The sequence below is a fragment of the Phasianus colchicus genome, chromosome 7, assembly GCF_987193195.1.
Source record: "Phasianus colchicus chromosome 7, bPhaCol1.hap1.1, whole genome shotgun sequence".
Classification (NCBI taxonomy): domain Eukaryota; kingdom Metazoa; phylum Chordata; class Aves; order Galliformes; family Phasianidae; genus Phasianus; species Phasianus colchicus.
The window spans coordinates 16,225,385-16,244,047 of record NC_143442.1 but is presented as its reverse complement, the minus strand read 5'-3'; the positions used below and the strand labels follow the sequence as shown (position 1 = coordinate 16,244,047).

Genomic DNA, 18,663 nt, shown 5'->3' with positions numbered 1-18,663 from the left:
TCTGGGTGAAATTAATTAGACCAACTAGTTCCTAATTTCATACCTCTAAAGGAGAATCCTTCAGATGGTGAAGAGCAGTAGCAGAGAATTTTTCTCTCTTCTGTGCTGTTTGCATGATTCCAGTATTATACTATCCTCACTCTTCTTTGGTACTTAAATATACATGGGTGTCTTAGTTTCAGCTGGGATGGAATTGTTTTCTTCAGAGCATCTGGTATGTTGTTATGTTTTGGTTCTGGGAGAAAAACAACATTGACAACACACTGCTGTTGATAGTTGCCTGCAAAGCAGTGTTGTGTAGAGCCAAGGCCATTCTCAGCAAAGGTCCCAAGGAGCTGGGAGGGAACAGAATGAGGACAGCTGACTTAAACAGGCCAAAGGGATATCCCATACCATATGACGTCATGTGAAAAGAGTTCTGATGGAGGCGGGAGTGCAGGAGTGCATCTCACTCTTCTGCTGCTTGATGGGCTAGCTGGACATTGGCTATGGGCTGATGAGCAATTACTTGTGCATCAAATGTTATATATATATTGTTGTGACTATTTTCCTTTTATCTATCTTGGTAAATAGTTTTGTCTAAACATATGAGTTCTACTTTGTTGTTTGTTTGTTTTTTTCATTCTCTCCTTCATCTCACTGATAAGGGGGAGTGAGCAAATGATTCTGTGGTGCTGAACCACCTACTGGGTTAAACCACAACAGTAAGTTGGTCAGAAAGTAATGCCTCCTATTTGTTTCCGTGGAAACTATAGCAGATAAAAATGAGCACAATAACACTATCTGATAGAGCAAATTCTCAGCTACAAAATACTATTTTCCAATATATTCACCACCTTTAGCTATGCATTTTCACAAATGATGAAACAGGATGTGTATTATGCAGTTGTAAAAATGTGCACCAGCAGAAATGAACCACTGTCGATGTCACCCCTGATGAAATGCATCACCCACCACCTCACTGTGCTCGCATCCACTCTGGCGTCTCCGTAAATGTTCAGTGAGTGTTGATAAATGTCAGTGGATGCCATTTTTCTGCGTGGAGGAATTCAATTCCACCCCTTTACTTTATCCACACTTCCATGTCAGGCACTATTGTGTCAGATTGCCCCTATAACCATATGTTGCACTGCAACAACATGTAACTGAATATTGGTGTGAATGTTCAGTCTCTTCTGCCATCCCACCAACATTCACCTCTGACAACAACATAATAAAATAGGAGGTATTGCTTTCAGAGCAGCCCGTGTAGATAAGAGGAAATATTTAACTAAGTATTGATAATTTGTTTTAAATTTCACTTAACAGCATTGCTTTAACAGAAAGTTTTTGTCTTCTTCTAAGTTGTCACCACAGCTGATGGTCCTAGAGCTCTTACACTGGATGATTACTTGAATGGAAATTTTCAGTATAAAACATATTTTCCATACTGGGTGTCAGGTAAGTAATTTTTTTTCTCTGAGGTACTTAAGCATTTTTAATATGCATTTTCTGATGCATACTAAGCAATATACTTCTCTTCCAGCTTTACTCTGAATAAATGCTAATAATAAAATTAAACAATTTACTAGTCAAAACTCAAGATTAAATTTACACTTCTGTCAGGGATTCTAGAAATTCCTGGTATTCAATGTTGCAACAGAAATATTTGAGTTAAGCATAAACTATCATTTTACAGAGGCTTTTGTTGCTGTATTTGTTTTACTGTCATACTCAGTACAGCATGGTAGAGAAATTTGTCAATGTATCAGTCATGTTTTAAGGAATCTCCCTGTTTTGTGCTTGTCACAGCATTTCTTCACTTGCTGTTAATTATCATTGAGGTTGCCTGTATTGCAGGCCCTGTTTTTGCTTCCAATATTACTTAGTGCTGCAGTAAGCCAACCTGTTTTTATCTCTTATATATGGAAATACAAACACTGCTAAAAATTTGAGTTCCAAGGCAATGCATAGGAAGTAAGGGATGAGTTTCTTAGCAAGTTCCTTAACACAAGAGATAAAGACACAAAGTTAGTTGCTGCTGATGTATGTGTCAATGTGTGTCCAAAATACTACTCTTGTTATCACTGAACTGCAGCAGCACCAGAAGGTTTAAGCTAGGTTGGATTACATTCTAGTACTTGCAGTACTACCACTCATATCTGTGCATTGCCTCAAGCAGTTATTATTTTATCAGTAGAAGCAAAAAACAAAATTCCCATTCACATGGAGTCTTATCAAGTTAGTTTAAAACCACAATTTTAGAACTGAACTGAAGCCCTCCAGGATGTTGCTAGCAGCAGTTCTAGTTTCACAGTTAGCAATTTGAAGTATGTAGACGTGACTTATGTGATTTAAAAATTAGGTCACCATTTGTTAGAATTCTGTATGAATGTCTGAAGTATGTAGGCAGCATATCACCTAAACCTGATATTCACATTCTCTCTTTATAACTTCCTCACTTAGGCTTATCTTTCATCTTAACAGTCACAAAACTCACACAAAAGTCATGCCATAGATTCCATAGATAGTCATGCCTACAGCATTCCATATGCCTACTTTTCTTCTGAAGCAGGGAGCTGAAATTGAATAACTTTTTATATGGGGGCCTGAGATAACCACAAATGTTTTTACTCAAATCACGTCAGCGTTTTCTAAACATCCAAGAGTGATCTAGTTTCTTCCCTAATGAAAACCTTATACAATGTTTCAGACTGCTTTTAAATTGTTAGTCTCTCTCTCTTAAGCTACATCAAGCATGCAATTCCTTATCACTATTTATAGCAATAATAATTATGATGTGAAACTAAAATTCTCATCTTCAGATCCTACCAAACTGTGGCTCATGTCTTGAACACAGGTAGGATTAAATTCAGTTCTCATTGGAGGCCACTCACCTTCATTATGTAGGATCATTGCATGTAAGAGCAGCCATTTACGTACTGACAGTTACGTGGTACTGCTGTTACATCTACAATCTGTAAAAATGAGAATATTCTGGTAAAATTATAAGCAAGGATATTGAATGTTTTCATACTAGCTTTTATATTGCGATACTGGCATATGATGGATCTGTCCTTATTATTCTTGATCATGTACTATTGAGAATAAAATCTGGCATTTAATAATGAAGCTAACTAGCTGATTCTGCATGCTGTATATGATCTTGAGAACATAATTAAGAAACCTTCTTAAACTGTTAAAATTTAGCATCATTAGTAGAAAACTTCTCCTCTGCGCGTTTGTAGATACTTAAAGAGACTTGCTCAAAGTCTACTTGCTGACAAGGGTAGTGAACACTTTGGTAAACAGATCTGTTCTATTTTATCTTCTTTGTGAGGTTACAGCCCACTTATCTTGTTTTTTAAGATAGTGAATATCTTCACCAGAATCCAGAAGATGATATTATTCTTTTCAATGTTGAAATGAACTACCTAACTACCATTATGACCAACAGCACAATGGTATGTATCTTTTCAACTAATAAAAAGACAGTAAAATGCAGTTGTGCTTCAAGTATCTCTTTAAAAGTAATCAGATTAAAACTTGACTAATCAATTCATTATAGTGTTTGCTAGAATCTAATGTACATCTTAAACTTTCAGAAACAAGTTAATGCTTCAAATTATGTGATGTCATCAGACAAATACTTCATAGCTCTGGAGAGCAATTATTCAAAGGTAATTATTTCATATGTTGCTTAATGAAATGTTTGATTTCATTCAGTATGTGTGGTTACTATGCATGATTTTTTTTCAGCCTTTTCTTGAGTAAAGTGAAAGGCTGTGAAAGCCTCATCTGATGGTTTTTACTTAAGTCATCTTTTTTTCCAATTTAATTTTTTTTTTCTTGCTTTATTTTTGCAGCTGTGGAGATATTCTTATACTGCATCATACCATATTTATGATCTCATATATGGGTAAGGCATGGTATTTTTTACAAAGAGCTACGGTGATACTCTGTAAAAATATACTTGCAAGCATTTCATTGAAAAATTCTATAGCAATGTGACTATCTGCTGCTTGGCTTTTACTTGAAACTGTCTCTTGTTTACTTGATTATTGTTATCTATTAATTCTGAAAAATCAGAAGATTTCTTGCCTCAGAAAATTCTACAGTCCATTCATCTACTCATCCAAATATGTGGATTGTTTTATACTTCACGCCCTAAAACTTCGACTGCTCAAGATTCTCACTTTTTTTTCTTTGTTGCATAGTTCTATCCCACCCTTCTTGGCTGCTTTAGTCCACTTCGGTTTCACACCAGATGTCTCCTTCCTTTTCTTTTTTCTTAATTCATCAACTTTCTGGTTAATTTAATCTTCAGCTTTCCTAAAAATCTCACGTGTCCTTCAGTGATCTTGTAAAGTCTTGGGTTCCCCAAAAACTTTCAGCTCCTCCCATGGCATTTGATCTCTTTCCCAAGATCCTCCCCAGACCATTCCTCTTTTGCTTTCCACTGAAGTCTGAAGGCCTTCTGCTTTCCCACTCATGTTTTTATGCCAGAAGTCACAGAATGACTAAAAGCTTCTTAGTTCTGAGCAGGGACTGCACTGAGCTACATTCTTGGGAAACTCTTGGCTCAATGTGACAGAATTACTGCTAGCTTAAGTGAGTAGAGAGTTACTGCATGTGGCTGTGTGGATCCTTAATAGATGTTCTAACTCTACTGTTGAATTTGCTTCCGCATGTTATAACCTGGGAAATACAATGTGATCTCTGAGTTCTTGTCACCTTGATTGTTGAGGCTTGCTGAGACTACGGTGCAAATAGCAGATTGAGGAAATGCCTGCAGATGCTCGTGCAGTTTTTAGAAAGGGATAAGACTGCCTTCTTAGAACGCTGAGTATATTTTCAAAGGCTTGAGCTGCACCAGCATTCAATTACACATTGTGCACACAATTACATTGCTGCATGCCTCACTGCCTGTGTTAATTTTGCTTTGTTTATGAAACAAAAAATAGCCCTTCAAGAGTTTTATGTGAATGTACAGTGTAATGATGCATTTGTACTGTCAACATAAAGCCATTTCAACCTCTTTCCTTTTTTTAGTGGTTTTGTAACAGAAAATCAGCTTCCACATAAAATTCAGTATATATCCTGGTCACCCGTTGGACACAAATTGGTCAGTAAAGTTAATAAGGCTAGAAGACTTTTATTTGCCTTTCGTTATTGTTTCATTAGGCCATATTTTTGACAAAATTTGTATCAAACTTGCTTATGAACAAGAATGATTTAAAAAAAACAAACACCTTTTGTCAAATTTTAACTTCACTCTTTTCAATGTAAGTATCTGCATTCCTAATGGCAGTCTGTATTTTACTTAACTAGTCAGTCCTGTATCAAGCTTTGACCAAGTAACTGTGTACAGGATTAAATACAGTTTTCTGGGCCTGAAAAACAATTATTTTCTCTTTGACACTATATAACATATGAGTTTAATATGGAGATTTAAAGATCCCATACTTAAAATGTGGTCTCAAATTTTATAAAATATCTCTATTATTATTATTATTATTTCTATTTTTATTTTTATAATTACTTAATAGTTCAAATTATTTTCTTACTAATTCTTATGGACCTGTTGACTATAGTAGGAAGTTTTCAAATGTTCATTCTTGGAATATTGATGCAAGACAATACACTTAAGCATCATACTAATTTCAGAAAACTCACAAGAAATAAAAATTCAAATGGAAATATATATATATATATATATATATTTATATAGGAGAGTCATATATTTCATTGGAGAGTCACAATTGAATGTAGAATTTGTCCTATAAGATAAAATTTATTTACAGAAGTACTTGTTCTTGTAGTATTTGCAAAGGTTTTAATACAGTTATTAAAAAAAAATTTCTTGATTTGTATTCATTGACTGCAAAAAATCTAACAATCCCTCTTTTTGATGCATGTACTCATAAAAAAAAATTCTTATCTTTAGGCATATGTTTACCAAAATAATATCTATTTGAAACAAAGTCCAGGGGAGGCACCAATTCAGCTAACTAGTGATGGAAAAGAAAATGAAATATTTAATGGGATACCTGATTGGGTCTATGAAGGTAAGTAAATCTTGAAAGGCAACAACATATGAAATCTCCATTACTAAGTTCTCACAATCCATTCTAAATCATCTGTGTTGATTAAATGGTTTTAGAGCCCTAAACATTACTTTGTTTATTGCATATAAGGATTTCTTGGAACCAGTAAGTACTTCTTATTTTGGGGAGACAGAAGATGAGAACGGAGTCACATTTCTTGAAACTGTTTTAAGTGGATGTATACTAATCACTATGTACTTTTTAATGTCTCTTAGAAAGGAACCACAGGACATTCAAATGTGAAGGTGGCAAATTCAAACTAGAATATTTTTTCTTTCACATAATATAGCTAGTCCCTTTCTATATCATGTTTTGTTGTTTATCATGCCCTCTTTGTACATCTGAGCACTGCTCATGGGCTTCCAAGGCAATCTTCCCAAGCTTGGAGGCAGCATTGGATAAAATAGTGAAGAATGTTACTGAAAGTATGGAATCATAGGATCATAGAATCACCAAGGTTGGAAAAGACCTCTAAGATCATCCATTCCAACAGTTAACCTGTCACAAGTATTTCCCACTAAATCATGTCTCATGGTAACCTTTCCTAGGACCGAGGCTGACAGGCCTGTAGTTCCCTGGATCCTCTTTGCGATTTGTCATGTAGATGGGAGTCACATTGGCAAGCTTTCAGTCCTCTGGGACCTAACTTGTTGCCTAGGAACACTGATAGATGATGGAAAGTGGCTTGGCTATCATCTCTACCAGCTCCCACAGCACTCTAGGGTGGATGCTATCCAGCCCCGTGGACTTGTAGCAGTCCAGGTGGAGTATTAGGTCTCTAATAGTTTCCACCTGAATCACAGAGGGTTTATTCTTTTCCCCCATCCAAGACTTTCAGGTCAGGGAGTAGGGTACCCCGAGGATAACTGGTTCAACTTTTAAAGACAGATGTAATTAAGGCATTGAGAACCTAAGCCTTTTCCTTATCCTTAGTGGTCACATTCCCTGCTACATCTAGTGAAGGATGGATAGAAAGTAAGAGATGGAAATTGGCATCACAAATGGATTAGAAGGCAGAGTTAATCTTTTCATAATCAGTGAGAGAGGAGTGCTGGGGTAAAAGCAAGCTAAAAGCAAGAAGGGCTTTATAAGCAGGAGAAGCATGATTTGCTCAATGCTTTAAAAAAGGGAGCATTAGTGAGGCTTACCAGAGAAGAGTAACAGAGTCACAGGTATTGTTTACATCCAGAGGGGAGCGTGAGACAATGGCAGAGAAATAGAATTAGATCTTGTTTTGGACAGGAGAAGAATCAGAGCTATAGAGAAGGAGAGTAAGAGAGGTGGAAATTTATATACAGTAGTACTTTGCAGATGTATGTTTTGCCAATGAAATTTATAATTTGGGGGGAAAAAAAAGTTGGAATCACAGAATCACAGAATGGCCAGGGTTGGAAGGGACCTCAAGGATCATGAATCTCCAACCCCCCTGCCACCACATGCAGGACCACCAACCTTCCCACCTAATGCTAGACCAGGCTGCCAAGGGCCCCATCTAATCTGACCTTGAACACCTCCAGGGATGGGGCATCTACAACCTCTCTGGGTAGCCTGTTCCAGCACCTCACCACTCTCTCTGTAAAGAATTTCCCCCTGACGTCCAACCTAAATCTCCCCTCCCTCAACTTAAAACCATTTCCCCTTGTCCTGCAGTTATCAACCCTTTCAAAGAGTTGATTCCCCTCCTGTTTGTAGGCTCCCTTTAAGTACTGAATTGCTGCAATGAGGTCACCCCGCAGCCTTCTTTTCTCCAGGCTGAACAAGCCCAGCTCTTTCAGCCTGTCCTCATAGGGGAGGTGCTCCAGTCCCCTGATCATCTTTGTGGCCCTCCTCTGGACCCTCTCCAACAGCTCCCTGTCTTTTTTGTACTGGGGGCTCCACATTTGGATGCAGTACTCCAGATGGGGCCTCACAAGAGCAGAGTAGAGGGGAACACCTAGACAGGTAATCACCTCCCTGTCCCTGCTGGCCACCCCTCTTTTGATGGAGCCTAGGATACCATTTGCCTTCCAAGCCGCAAGGGCACACCGCTGGCTCATATTAAGTTTTTCATCTATCAAGACCCCCAGGTCCTTTTCCACAGGGCTGCTCTCAAGGACCGCTCCTTCCAGTCTGTAGGGATGCCTGGGATTCCTCTGGCCCAAGCACAAAACTCTGCACTTTGCCTGGAGAAGGGGTTAGATGGATTCTTCAAAGGTTTTAAGCAAATGTATACCTGTGGAATCTGCCAAAACAACAGAACATGGAAATGTGTGCTGCAGCTTTAAAAAAAAAAAAAATAAGCCATTACTATCGTTAAGAATAATCTATCTGTCTATCTTAGAATCTCTATCTATGTCTATGTCTAGATATACATTACAATGACTGCATTATGCATTCATTCTGTGTGAGCAAAATCCTGAGTATTTAGCTACTAAAACTACGTCAGAACTTTACAAATTGGTATCCGCATTCTACTGTAAGTAGTGGTTGAGGATTAAGCTTTAGGGAAAATTTAAAGGTTGGTTGATTATTTGGCACTTCAGTGCATAAAATAATAAACTCGTGCACTTGAATAATCCAAGTGAGTTAAATGCAGTTTGTACATGTTCTGGGAGTTCTTGAGGCCTTTTACATATGAGATGTATAGCAATATGTTTGACATACATCTTGTTATTTATCTAGTAAAACTCTTTTTACATGTCTAGGTTGGTAAGAGTAAAATGATAAAATAGATTAGAAGATAGATTATTTACACTGAGAAACTATTACAAATGATTTCTTTTTTCTCAGAGGAAATGCTAGCAACAAAATATGCATTGTGGTGGTCTCCAAGTGGAAAATACCTAGCATATGTACAATTTAATGATTCTGACATACCAGTAATTGAATATTCATATTTTGGTGAGGAACAGTACCCAAGAAAAATAATCATCCCATATCCCAAGGTATGTTTATCATTCTTTCGACTTACTTTCTGTTGAGAAATATGTTATGATAACTATAAAATCAGTTGTGCTTAAAAAATGTTTAAATCCGTTGGGGCCTAAATTAATGAATGAAAGCAAACGTAGGCCAAGTTATAAAAAGATATAGACACACTCAAAACTGTATATATTGAATAGTATTAGTGAAATAAACAGAATTTTTCATGTAAGTAAAAGGTATATAGGAAAGAGCATGTTTGCATGGTCAAGCCTTACTTTTTCAGTTCAGTTTACTTTCTGCGATGTATTAACTGTGGAGTTGTTATTTTCCAATACAGTATGTCTTCTATGAGACATTTTTTAAATTGTTTTTGTGAAATAAAAGGTATGACAGCTTCAGTTTATTTGCAGGCTTCATAGTGTGCTTTGTTCTCAAGGGCTTGGGATTCTACCAGTTTTTTAGTGCCCAACTTAAGGCAAGAACTTCTTGGTTTTGCCTTTTTCAGCATGTACAAACTCTATGACTCATCATCTTTGTATGACTACAAGTGATCATGTTAACATGTCTTAACAAGGTCTCATTTGTCGGCCGAGTTTTGTTGCAAAGTGTAGGGTGTACTGCAGAGGACATCACATCAAGCATTACATTTTCAGTACAGAAAGGCATAGAATTGGACTGTTCAAAAGGTTTTCTTTTTATTTATAAAACGGGGCAAAGTTAAATAACAAACTACTTTAGAGTCACTTACAAGATCTTATTAGATCACATTCGCAATGTTGTATTCAACTGAATAAATATTTTGTATCCTATTTTCTATCCCACAAAAACTGTTGTCATTTTCCTACATCTGAATTTGATCTACATTTGAATAACCTCATACATTTTTTTTGAAGGCTGGTGCTAAAAATCCTACTGTTAAAGTGTTTATTGTAGACACTACTAACATTGAAGCATTTGGTCCTAAAGAGGTGCCAGTTCCTGCAGTGATAACATCAAGGTATTGTGCCCTCAAAATATGTCATCAGAGTTTTTTAAAAAACTTTTTGTCTGCTTGTTTTATATGCTTGAAACTCTGAATTGCTTTGTTAACAGTGGAGTGCCATATTAATCTCACAGGTGCATCAGAAGATAAACAAAAATATACATTGATTATGTGTGCCCATATGATATATTGTTACAAAGAACAAAAAATATTCATAATAGAACAGAAGATTTGCTGTTGTCTTCCACAAAGCAAAATGGGGTTATAGCCTGTAGCAATTTTTCTGTATTCCTGCTCTTTAATAACCATTCTTTCTCTTTCATTTATTTTTTTAGTGATCATTATTTTACTTGGCTTACTTGGGTAACAGATAATCGAGTTGGTGTGCAATGGCTAAAGAGAATCCAGAATTTTTCAGTCTTAGCTATTTGTGACTTCAAAGAAAATTCAAATACTTGGGTCTGTCCAGAGGTAATAAAATTGGAAATATACATTGCTGGAATTAGCATGTGCTACTTTCTGTTGAATTGTCCTATTTTAACGCCTACTCATTGTACACAAGTTGCTCTGATTTACTCAAAAGGTATATTTAATATTTCAATGACTTTAGGAAAGTAATTTTGTTTCCAGTGTTTGATCACATTCATCTATCAGCTAATAATGATAACTTCTTCAATATTGTAAATGCTGTTTGAAGGAAGAATGAAAAAATTCTAATGGCAACAGCACAAAAATCACCAAAATATTTTTTTAGTGAGATTCAAGTAACAATCAAAGAAATAAAAATAACAGAAGTGCTATTGACTAGCTTTCAAAATTGTTGCTTAGTTCCTTCTTGCCTCTTCATTTTCTAAAGTGGAAACCATATAGCATATTTATTATAATCTTCTGTATAACTTGTATGTTGTAAGTTTATGGTTTATTGATATAGCCTTTCCAAGTTGAAAATACTTGTTCCTCTATAATAAAACTATAATTGAAAATTTGAAAGGAAGCTGAGCTCCTGTTCTTTCAAAACTTTTATTGATTCCACAGAGAAATAACTGGAGTTCATTAGGACAAAATATATATTTATGGCAGTATTTGATGTCTTTCCTAAGTCATTGCTCCTGTATACAAGTACATTAACGCTGAATCTGTATCTCACCTCAAAATCATTTGCATTTTAATAATTGTTAAAACATGTACTAAAAAGTATAAAAAAATAAATAAAGGAATCTAGAGTTGTACCACAATTCACCAACCAACTTAAAGCAAGTAAGCAGTTTAATTTATGTCAGTAGGACTATCTATGTGTTTAAAATTTAGCATGTGCTTAATTGCTTTGCTGGAACCAGACCAGAACAATTAATATCTTGCAGGACTGTGTTCATGATCCTTGTTTAATTGCATTTCTCCATGAAACCTTATTTATGGAATCACTACTGACGTTTCTATAATTCTATATTTATACAGTGATACAATGCTTTTATCACATTAAAGTTTGCACAAATGGCCAATTGGAGGAGTGTGAACAGATGGGAGTGCTGCATTAGCTCTATTTGCTGTTAGGAAATGTATCTCTGTGCGTTTACATCAGCAAAAGTAGTTTTCTTGTTGATTTCAGATTAAATTGAGACTAATGTACAATAAATGTACTAGGCTTTATGTACTTCAAATTAATAACAAAATATAATCCACAGGATATTCCTAAAGTGTTGAGTCATCAAAAATATTCATGTGTTCAAGTCCTTTTCTTGTGAATAAACCAGACAAACAACTATGACTTCAGTGGAATTATTTCTGTGAGTTAAAGCTAGGCATGTAAATGTGTGTTTTGTAAAGCTGGGGTTTACTATAAATATGCCAAGTCTCTAAATTCTGCAAATGCTTTAATAACAGAAAAATCCCACAGAGGCCATGGAAGTATTCATATGAGGGAAGTTAAATATATTCTTTACGTATTATGTAATCAGGATGTGAACCTTAATTTGAAGTAAGATAGATAAATCTACAGTGCAGTTATAAAACAATACTTCTCTTTTTTTCTTATCTTAATAAGAAAAAAGTCCATCTACTAAATGAATGGCTCATTGGAGCCCTTGTGAAGTACTAAACAGAATTCTAAGGAGCAAGCACCTGCAACGTTCGCTTGAATAAGCCAGTTTGCAGGGTGTAGAGTTGGAAGGGAAAAAGTAAAATTCTGAATATTAATAAAATTTCATTGAGAACAACACATATAAAACATATTCTTTAGAAAGCAAAATTGCTGAACTTAATTTGTTCTATGAATAAATATTTTATAAAATGAAAAAGATATAAAGGAGAGCTTGCAAGGAAACAAAGAAATGCATTTATAGAATGCAAGTGTTTAATCACTTGCTCCATCCAGCAAGGACTCTTCAATAAAAAAACTGTAGGAAAACATTGAGTATGTTTTTTCTAACTTTGTAACTAAAACAAATACACACACGCCCCTCTAAGAAGGAGGCACTGATCCATTTATGCTCAGCATAACACTTTATAAAAATCATATTGAAGAATGTTACAAGGAGTTAAAATCAGCTTAATTTATATTCATCATCTCAAAATGTTATAATCTGGGCTGTTTTTGCTAATTGTGTTATTTTTGTCAGTCTTCAATTCTTGTAAGTATATTTTGTGAGATTTTAAGAAGTGATGAAAATCAAGCTTTTAAATGCCCCTTAGACAGAGTAACAAAAGTGGAGAGCCTCAGATTTCTCTGCACCATACTAGTTCAAGTTATTTTACACAGTGTGGATATGAAATAGGTAACACAAGTATTTGTATTTGAAACTGACTTTAGTGGGACTGCTGATGTGGCCATAAGTCTTTGCTATTGCACTGCAGACTAAGAAAATAACTCCTTCAGGTAGTTAAAACCAGAATTCTCTTGCAAGATTGCACCAAATTCTAATATCTTTTATTTTGATACAAAATCTGAATTACTTATTAGATAAAAGAAATATCTTGGATCAATAAAGGTATTAAAACAATTGAATTCATAACTTGGTCCAAAATAGTAAGCTGTTTTCAGAGGATGAGAAATGTTTCTTCACTGTTTACCAGAATGCTCAGCTGGCCAAAGGAAATGGTAGTAGCCAAGCTTTTCAACATTCCAGTTTGCTAAGTAAAAGCATTTTTGCACTATTCTGTGAATTTTAAAGCTTGCATACCAAAATATTTATCCCATAGTTTTAAAGTTTTTAAGGTTTAATTTAAAAGGTAGGCCTTAAAACCTAGTAGTCATTGTCATCTGGTATAAATCAACATGACTACTATGAAATGGAAGGAATTATATCAAGCCAACTGAAAATCTAACCTGCGTTTTTATTTCTGAAATTATTTCAGCTGTTTTCAATCAAAAATTCCTGTTATTTCTTGCTTTCAGTGTAAATGTTGCATGAAGTTGAAACAATTGCCTTATATCTTACTTAGGTCTGATGTCAGAGTTATAGTGGTAACTTAACAAGCATTATATTAACACAATAATATAGTTTACCTCAGACATTTTTCACATTCCTAAATAACCATAGCAAGTATCCTAAAATTTTCTTTTAGAGGAGGTGGTAGACTTTTTAGGTGAATCTTTTAAATCTAATTTAATTTAATCTAATCGTAATCTGATTATTTTTATTGTACAAACTTCTTTAAAAGTGAACATTTGATTTTGTTTTTCAGAATCAACAGCACATAGAGGAAAGTCAAACAGGATGGGCAGGAGGAGTAGGTTTTCTTGTACTCTGCTTTCATTTAATGGGAACTTACAGCTTCTGCATCTTCATGGTGATGTTTTGAATGACAAAGCACTATTTGGAGTCACACAATGCTACTGTCTCAAACCTACTACACAGATGGTTTATGATGTTTTGTTTTGTGAGGCTGCTAGCTTTCTGAAATTAAAAATGTGTTAATTCTTATGTGGCTCTCAGGCAGATAAAGTTAACAGAATTCAGTATGGGGAATTACATGCTCTGCCTAAAGGTCCTGCAGTAAACTTAACTGAGAGCCACAATTTTCAGCATGCCATCCTCTAAGAGATTTTTTTTTTTTTTTTTTGAGTAAAAATTGCACATTTAAATGGAGTAGCCCATTGGTCCCTTTCCTTTTTTCACCTCTTCTGTAGAGCTTGTAATGACAGGTTTTTAATACAATTAGTGAAATTGCAGCATAAATTCCTGCTTTAGCCTTTATGGGATTTCCAAGATTAGAGATCCTAGAAGCTGACTTAGGAATAATTTAACTTTTGGTCACAGTTTCTAATTGAGTTTGTGTTAGTATTATTCATACCCACTCAGGAGTGTTTGGTGTGGTTTGAAGTATTTACAAGTCATTGTCCTCATAATTTTGAAAATAAAACAGTTGCAGTAACTGGCTGACAGCCTTAGTAAGGAGGTGATGGGTTGAAAGGAAGTAAAATCTGAATGGTTTTATCTGCAATAATTTGTTCTTAAGCATTAGTATAATAATATGGGAAAGACTGGATACTGATCTCATTCTGTGTTGTTTTTGTTCATTGAATCAGCTAAACTCTGTGATTTGTAGGATTCCAATCTGGCACTGTTCACAAATAATAGTTTCATTCAGAAACTTTTCTTTTTAAGTCACCTCTAAATATTCTGATGTAACTGCAGATAATTTGGAGTATGCAAATTATTCCATTCTACAAGTAAAGATCCTGTATTTGTGGGCAACTTTAGGTATTTGTGTTACCAATTTTAAAAAGCTGACATGAGAGATTGTAAATTGTAATTCACACTGAATAAGAGTGCATATCATGGGTGAACATTTCTCTGAAGTTAATTTTCCACCTGAACTTTCGAAATAGAGTCCTGCTATTTTTAGTTTTTAGACTATAACCTGTTAAACAGCTTGGACATTCTTTCTTTAATCTCATCTACAATGTTCTTTTGTTTCAGTTCTTTGTTTCTGCACCATATTTTACCTCAGACAGCAGTTCGTACTACAAAATTTTTAGTGACAAAAATGGTTATAAGCATATACATTACATCAATGGTTCTGTGGTAAGTCAATCAAAGTTTTCTACTTTAATATACTGTGAATTTATGAAATAATTTTACTGTATTCAGTAACCTATATATTTTGCCACACAGGAGAATGCAATCCAAATTACAAGTGGAGAATGGGAGGCAATTTATATTTTTAGAGTAACAAATGATGCAATGTAAGTACCACTCAGAAGAGTATAGGTTATGAGTATTTTGTCAATAGAAGTAATACTTAATCATTTGACACATACCAGCCATTTGTCAACTCATCAAGTTATAACTATCTATGAATATATTGCATCCAACTGAATGCATTCACAACAAATTCATAGGCAAAGGCATTATTCAGGTTTGCAGACTTGGTTTATTTTTGGTAGAGTCTTTGCAAATTGCCCTCAACCTTTCAGTTTATTAGCAGTCTCCCATTTATGAGAGTCTTATCTAGAAATACTTAAAATTAAATATTTGATTAACCTACCTACAAATAGAAATTATTTCAGTTTTATTTCATTGCATTTGAACTATGGTCTCTCATTTGGTTCACTATGCAGTTAGATGTATCTTACACAATTGAGGTGATTGTCTTTTGAGAATTAAGATAGAACTCTGATTTATATGGTGTATTTATTACCTAATGAGAATTTGAGCAAAGATTTACTAAGATGAAGGGCATGTAAGCTTAGTTTAATCTTCCATCATGAGCAGCAATCTGAGAAGTGTAAGTTAACTTCCAAGACATCTTTTTGTCATGATGCTGGTTCACAGCTCATCATTTTATGGATTATTTATTAACATTTAAATTAATTCACAGTTTCTACTCAAGCAATGAATTTGAAGGCTATCCAGGGAGAAGAAATATTTACAAGTAAGTGTTATCAATGTTGTATTAATGATACTAAGTGATGGGTGTGGATTTTTCAATAACAGAATTTTGTTTCAAAATGTTTAAAGTGCAATTTATCAAGCTATTTTAATTAAATCATGACCTTTTTATGTCTGAGAATCAAGAAATACCATCTGAAGTTTAAATATGCTGATAGGAAAAAAATAATAAAAAGGGAAAACATTTATTTTTAAAAGGAACTGTTTTCCAAGTATGCTGTTCCAGCATGTGAGGCAGACATATACAAAGTTAGTTGTAGCAAAATTAATAATTGTTGTATTTTATTTTTCTCCTAGAATTAGTATTGGAAGTAAGCCTATCAGAAAACTATGCATTACTTGCAATTTACGGAAAGAGAGATGCCAGTATTATACAGCAAGGTTCAGTGAGCGCTCTAAGTATTATGCCTTGATCTGTTATGGTATGTATAGCATGGGAACAAACATAAAACCAATTATTTTGTCAGATGTATCAAAACCATATTTAGTAACTGTTAATGCAAACAATGACCAAGGAATCATAGAAATTTCACTGTTAACCAAAAATTTTTCTACAAATTTTTCCATGTTCAAAAACTTTGGATTTTTTTTTTTTTCACTTTTATAAATTTTTCCTCAAAAGCTTGGGATTTTTAGAATTAAAAACAAATATTTGAAAATATTCTATGGCACAAAACAGATTTGAAGTTGACTCATCAAAGTTATTCTTGCAGTAGCAAGAGCAGGATTTTGAAAAGATTGATTTCTTATGTATATAATCAAAGGTAGCTCTGATAAACCATTACAATATGTTACCCAATTGAAATGATCAAAATCTGTCAGCTACAAAAATGCTGGATATTTGCTACTTGAAAATATTTTTTCAAGTATAAAAATTCAATTCATCAAAATGTGTGATTATTGAAACCACTAATAATACAGAAGCATGAGTAATGAGTTCATCCATCTTAATCAAAGTACAGTGAAGTTACAGTCTAAAAAAAGCAGGGGAAAAACTATCCAAGATTTTCCTTTTGCGTTTGTCATATAATGTTTACTGTTCTTCTGCTCTGAATGATTAGCTGAACAGTTTTCAGGACCTGTGTTAGCAGAAGACTAAATGTGGCTAATAACAATACCTTTCAATCATTCTTCCGCAAAATAGTCTGTAAGGTCATCACCATATGAAAGCCAGTCACCTTCACAAATATAATGTGACACGTTCTCAGAAGAATGTTTCACAATGTTAATTCCGCAGTCATCTTATGTAATCACATCTCAGATACTAGCTAGATGTCACTTCATCTCTATGGAGGAAGAGTTTGCCAATAGATTTGAAGTTACTTCTATTATGTTTGCAAAGAAATACAGGTGTAGTATGTATGTCTACACACACATTGCCTTATGTATTTTGTGCAGTAAAGACTAGAATTCTATTCAGTGGATAAGATTAAGAATGGTATTGATTGTATTCAGCTCTTTAATTCCTGACAGTTACCAACATTAATGTAATTATACTTTATCACCAAATTCTGGCTTCAAACTATAAATGACCTTCCTTTCATTATTATGACAGGTCCTGGGATTCCTATTTCTACTCTTTTTGAGAATGAGAGTGATAGAGGTACTGAAAATACTCTGCCTATTTCTGGACAATTAATTGTATTTCTTATTGATATTCACTAAGCAGATCCTCTACTGTATCATTTAGGATTGTGATCAAAAAGCCTCTCATATTGTATAAGTATTATAAAAATATCTACTGTGTTTCTAATTTTATTAATTAGCAAAATCCTAACATTAATGAATACAGTGATGTATTTATTTTCATTTCTGACCCTAAGAAATTTATGATGTTCTTTTATTTGTTCATATGTTATAGATGAAATCGATATAGGCATCTCTTTGTCTACCAAATTTTAAGCCAAACTTTGTAGAATACTTTGTTCTGACTTCAAAACTATCCCTTTTCATAGCTCAAAATTTTCTGACTTTTTTTTTCATGAAGCAGTCCTACCAGAAGCCTATGCCAATCGACTTCAGTGTAGTACTTAGAGTTCATACATCGGGGTACTGTACTGTACTAATTAGAATTTGGGTGGTCTTCAGCCATCAGCAGATACCAGGGAAGACTGAAAGTTTTTTCAGAAGAATTGTAAAAAGTATCCATTCAAATAACTGTTTCAGAGGAGATGTAGTTATCTATACAGAACTGAAACTCCAGCAAGAAACATTCTGACCTCTCCAACTACTAGTCCCCTCTCTTTCCTTCCCCTCCGCTCTCCTCCTCTCCCCAACCTTGTTTATCAAGAGCCCATAATATATATCTTCCTTATGAAAATAGGAATTGCATGAAATGCAGCAAAGTTCCTAAACTTTGTAGTAGTTATGCATTCCTCAACCTCTCTGCAAGAGAGAAGTTTCATTTAAAGGATGTTTACCACTGTTTCCTCACTCTTAGGCTCTTTGACCTTTTGTGTCCTTTTGTGTATTAATCTTACTGAAGTCCTCTGCTTTCATAGTCTCTTTTGTGGTGCAAAACTAATTGTCGTGGATTTGATTGCAAGCTGTGAAAGACTCTTTGTGGATCACTTTGATTTTGGTTGGCATTTTGAACATATATCTCATGAATTTTAGCAGGAACATATTGTTAAATTGACATGGGCTAATCTGGAAGCTCCCTTCAGCATGTTTACAATTAATTTGTGGTAAAGGGCAAGATTCAGATTAGAAAGGAAGGATGGAATGGGGATCAGCTGAGCTTGCATGTGTATCCAAAACTAGGATGATATTTCAGCCATAAAAATTCACTTGAGTCTGC

General features: G+C 34.6%; 1 protein-coding gene across 2 annotated transcripts in view; it reads left to right on the top strand.

Moving 5' to 3' along the window:
• Positions 1–18,663, top strand: part of FAP (fibroblast activation protein alpha) — a 39,845-nt gene that overhangs the window by 7,441 nt on the left and 13,741 nt on the right. For both annotated transcript variants that reach the window (XM_031599554.2, XM_090143860.1), the window contains 15 exons: positions 1,345–1,440; positions 3,349–3,443; positions 3,585–3,659; positions 3,846–3,898; positions 5,032–5,104; positions 5,927–6,047; positions 8,856–9,010; positions 9,884–9,987; positions 10,308–10,443; positions 13,654–13,698; positions 14,892–14,996; positions 15,087–15,157; positions 15,793–15,846; positions 16,161–16,285; positions 17,419–17,466. In XM_031599554.2, coding sequence (XP_031455414.1) covers positions 1,345–1,440; positions 3,349–3,443; positions 3,585–3,659; positions 3,846–3,898; positions 5,032–5,104; positions 5,927–6,047; positions 8,856–9,010; positions 9,884–9,987; positions 10,308–10,443; positions 13,654–13,698; positions 14,892–14,996; positions 15,087–15,157; positions 15,793–15,846; positions 16,161–16,285; positions 17,419–17,466 — 1,356 coding nt within the window. The remainder of the gene's footprint in view (positions 1–1,344; positions 1,441–3,348; positions 3,444–3,584; positions 3,660–3,845; positions 3,899–5,031; positions 5,105–5,926; positions 6,048–8,855; positions 9,011–9,883; positions 9,988–10,307; positions 10,444–13,653; positions 13,699–14,891; positions 14,997–15,086; positions 15,158–15,792; positions 15,847–16,160; positions 16,286–17,418; positions 17,467–18,663) is intronic.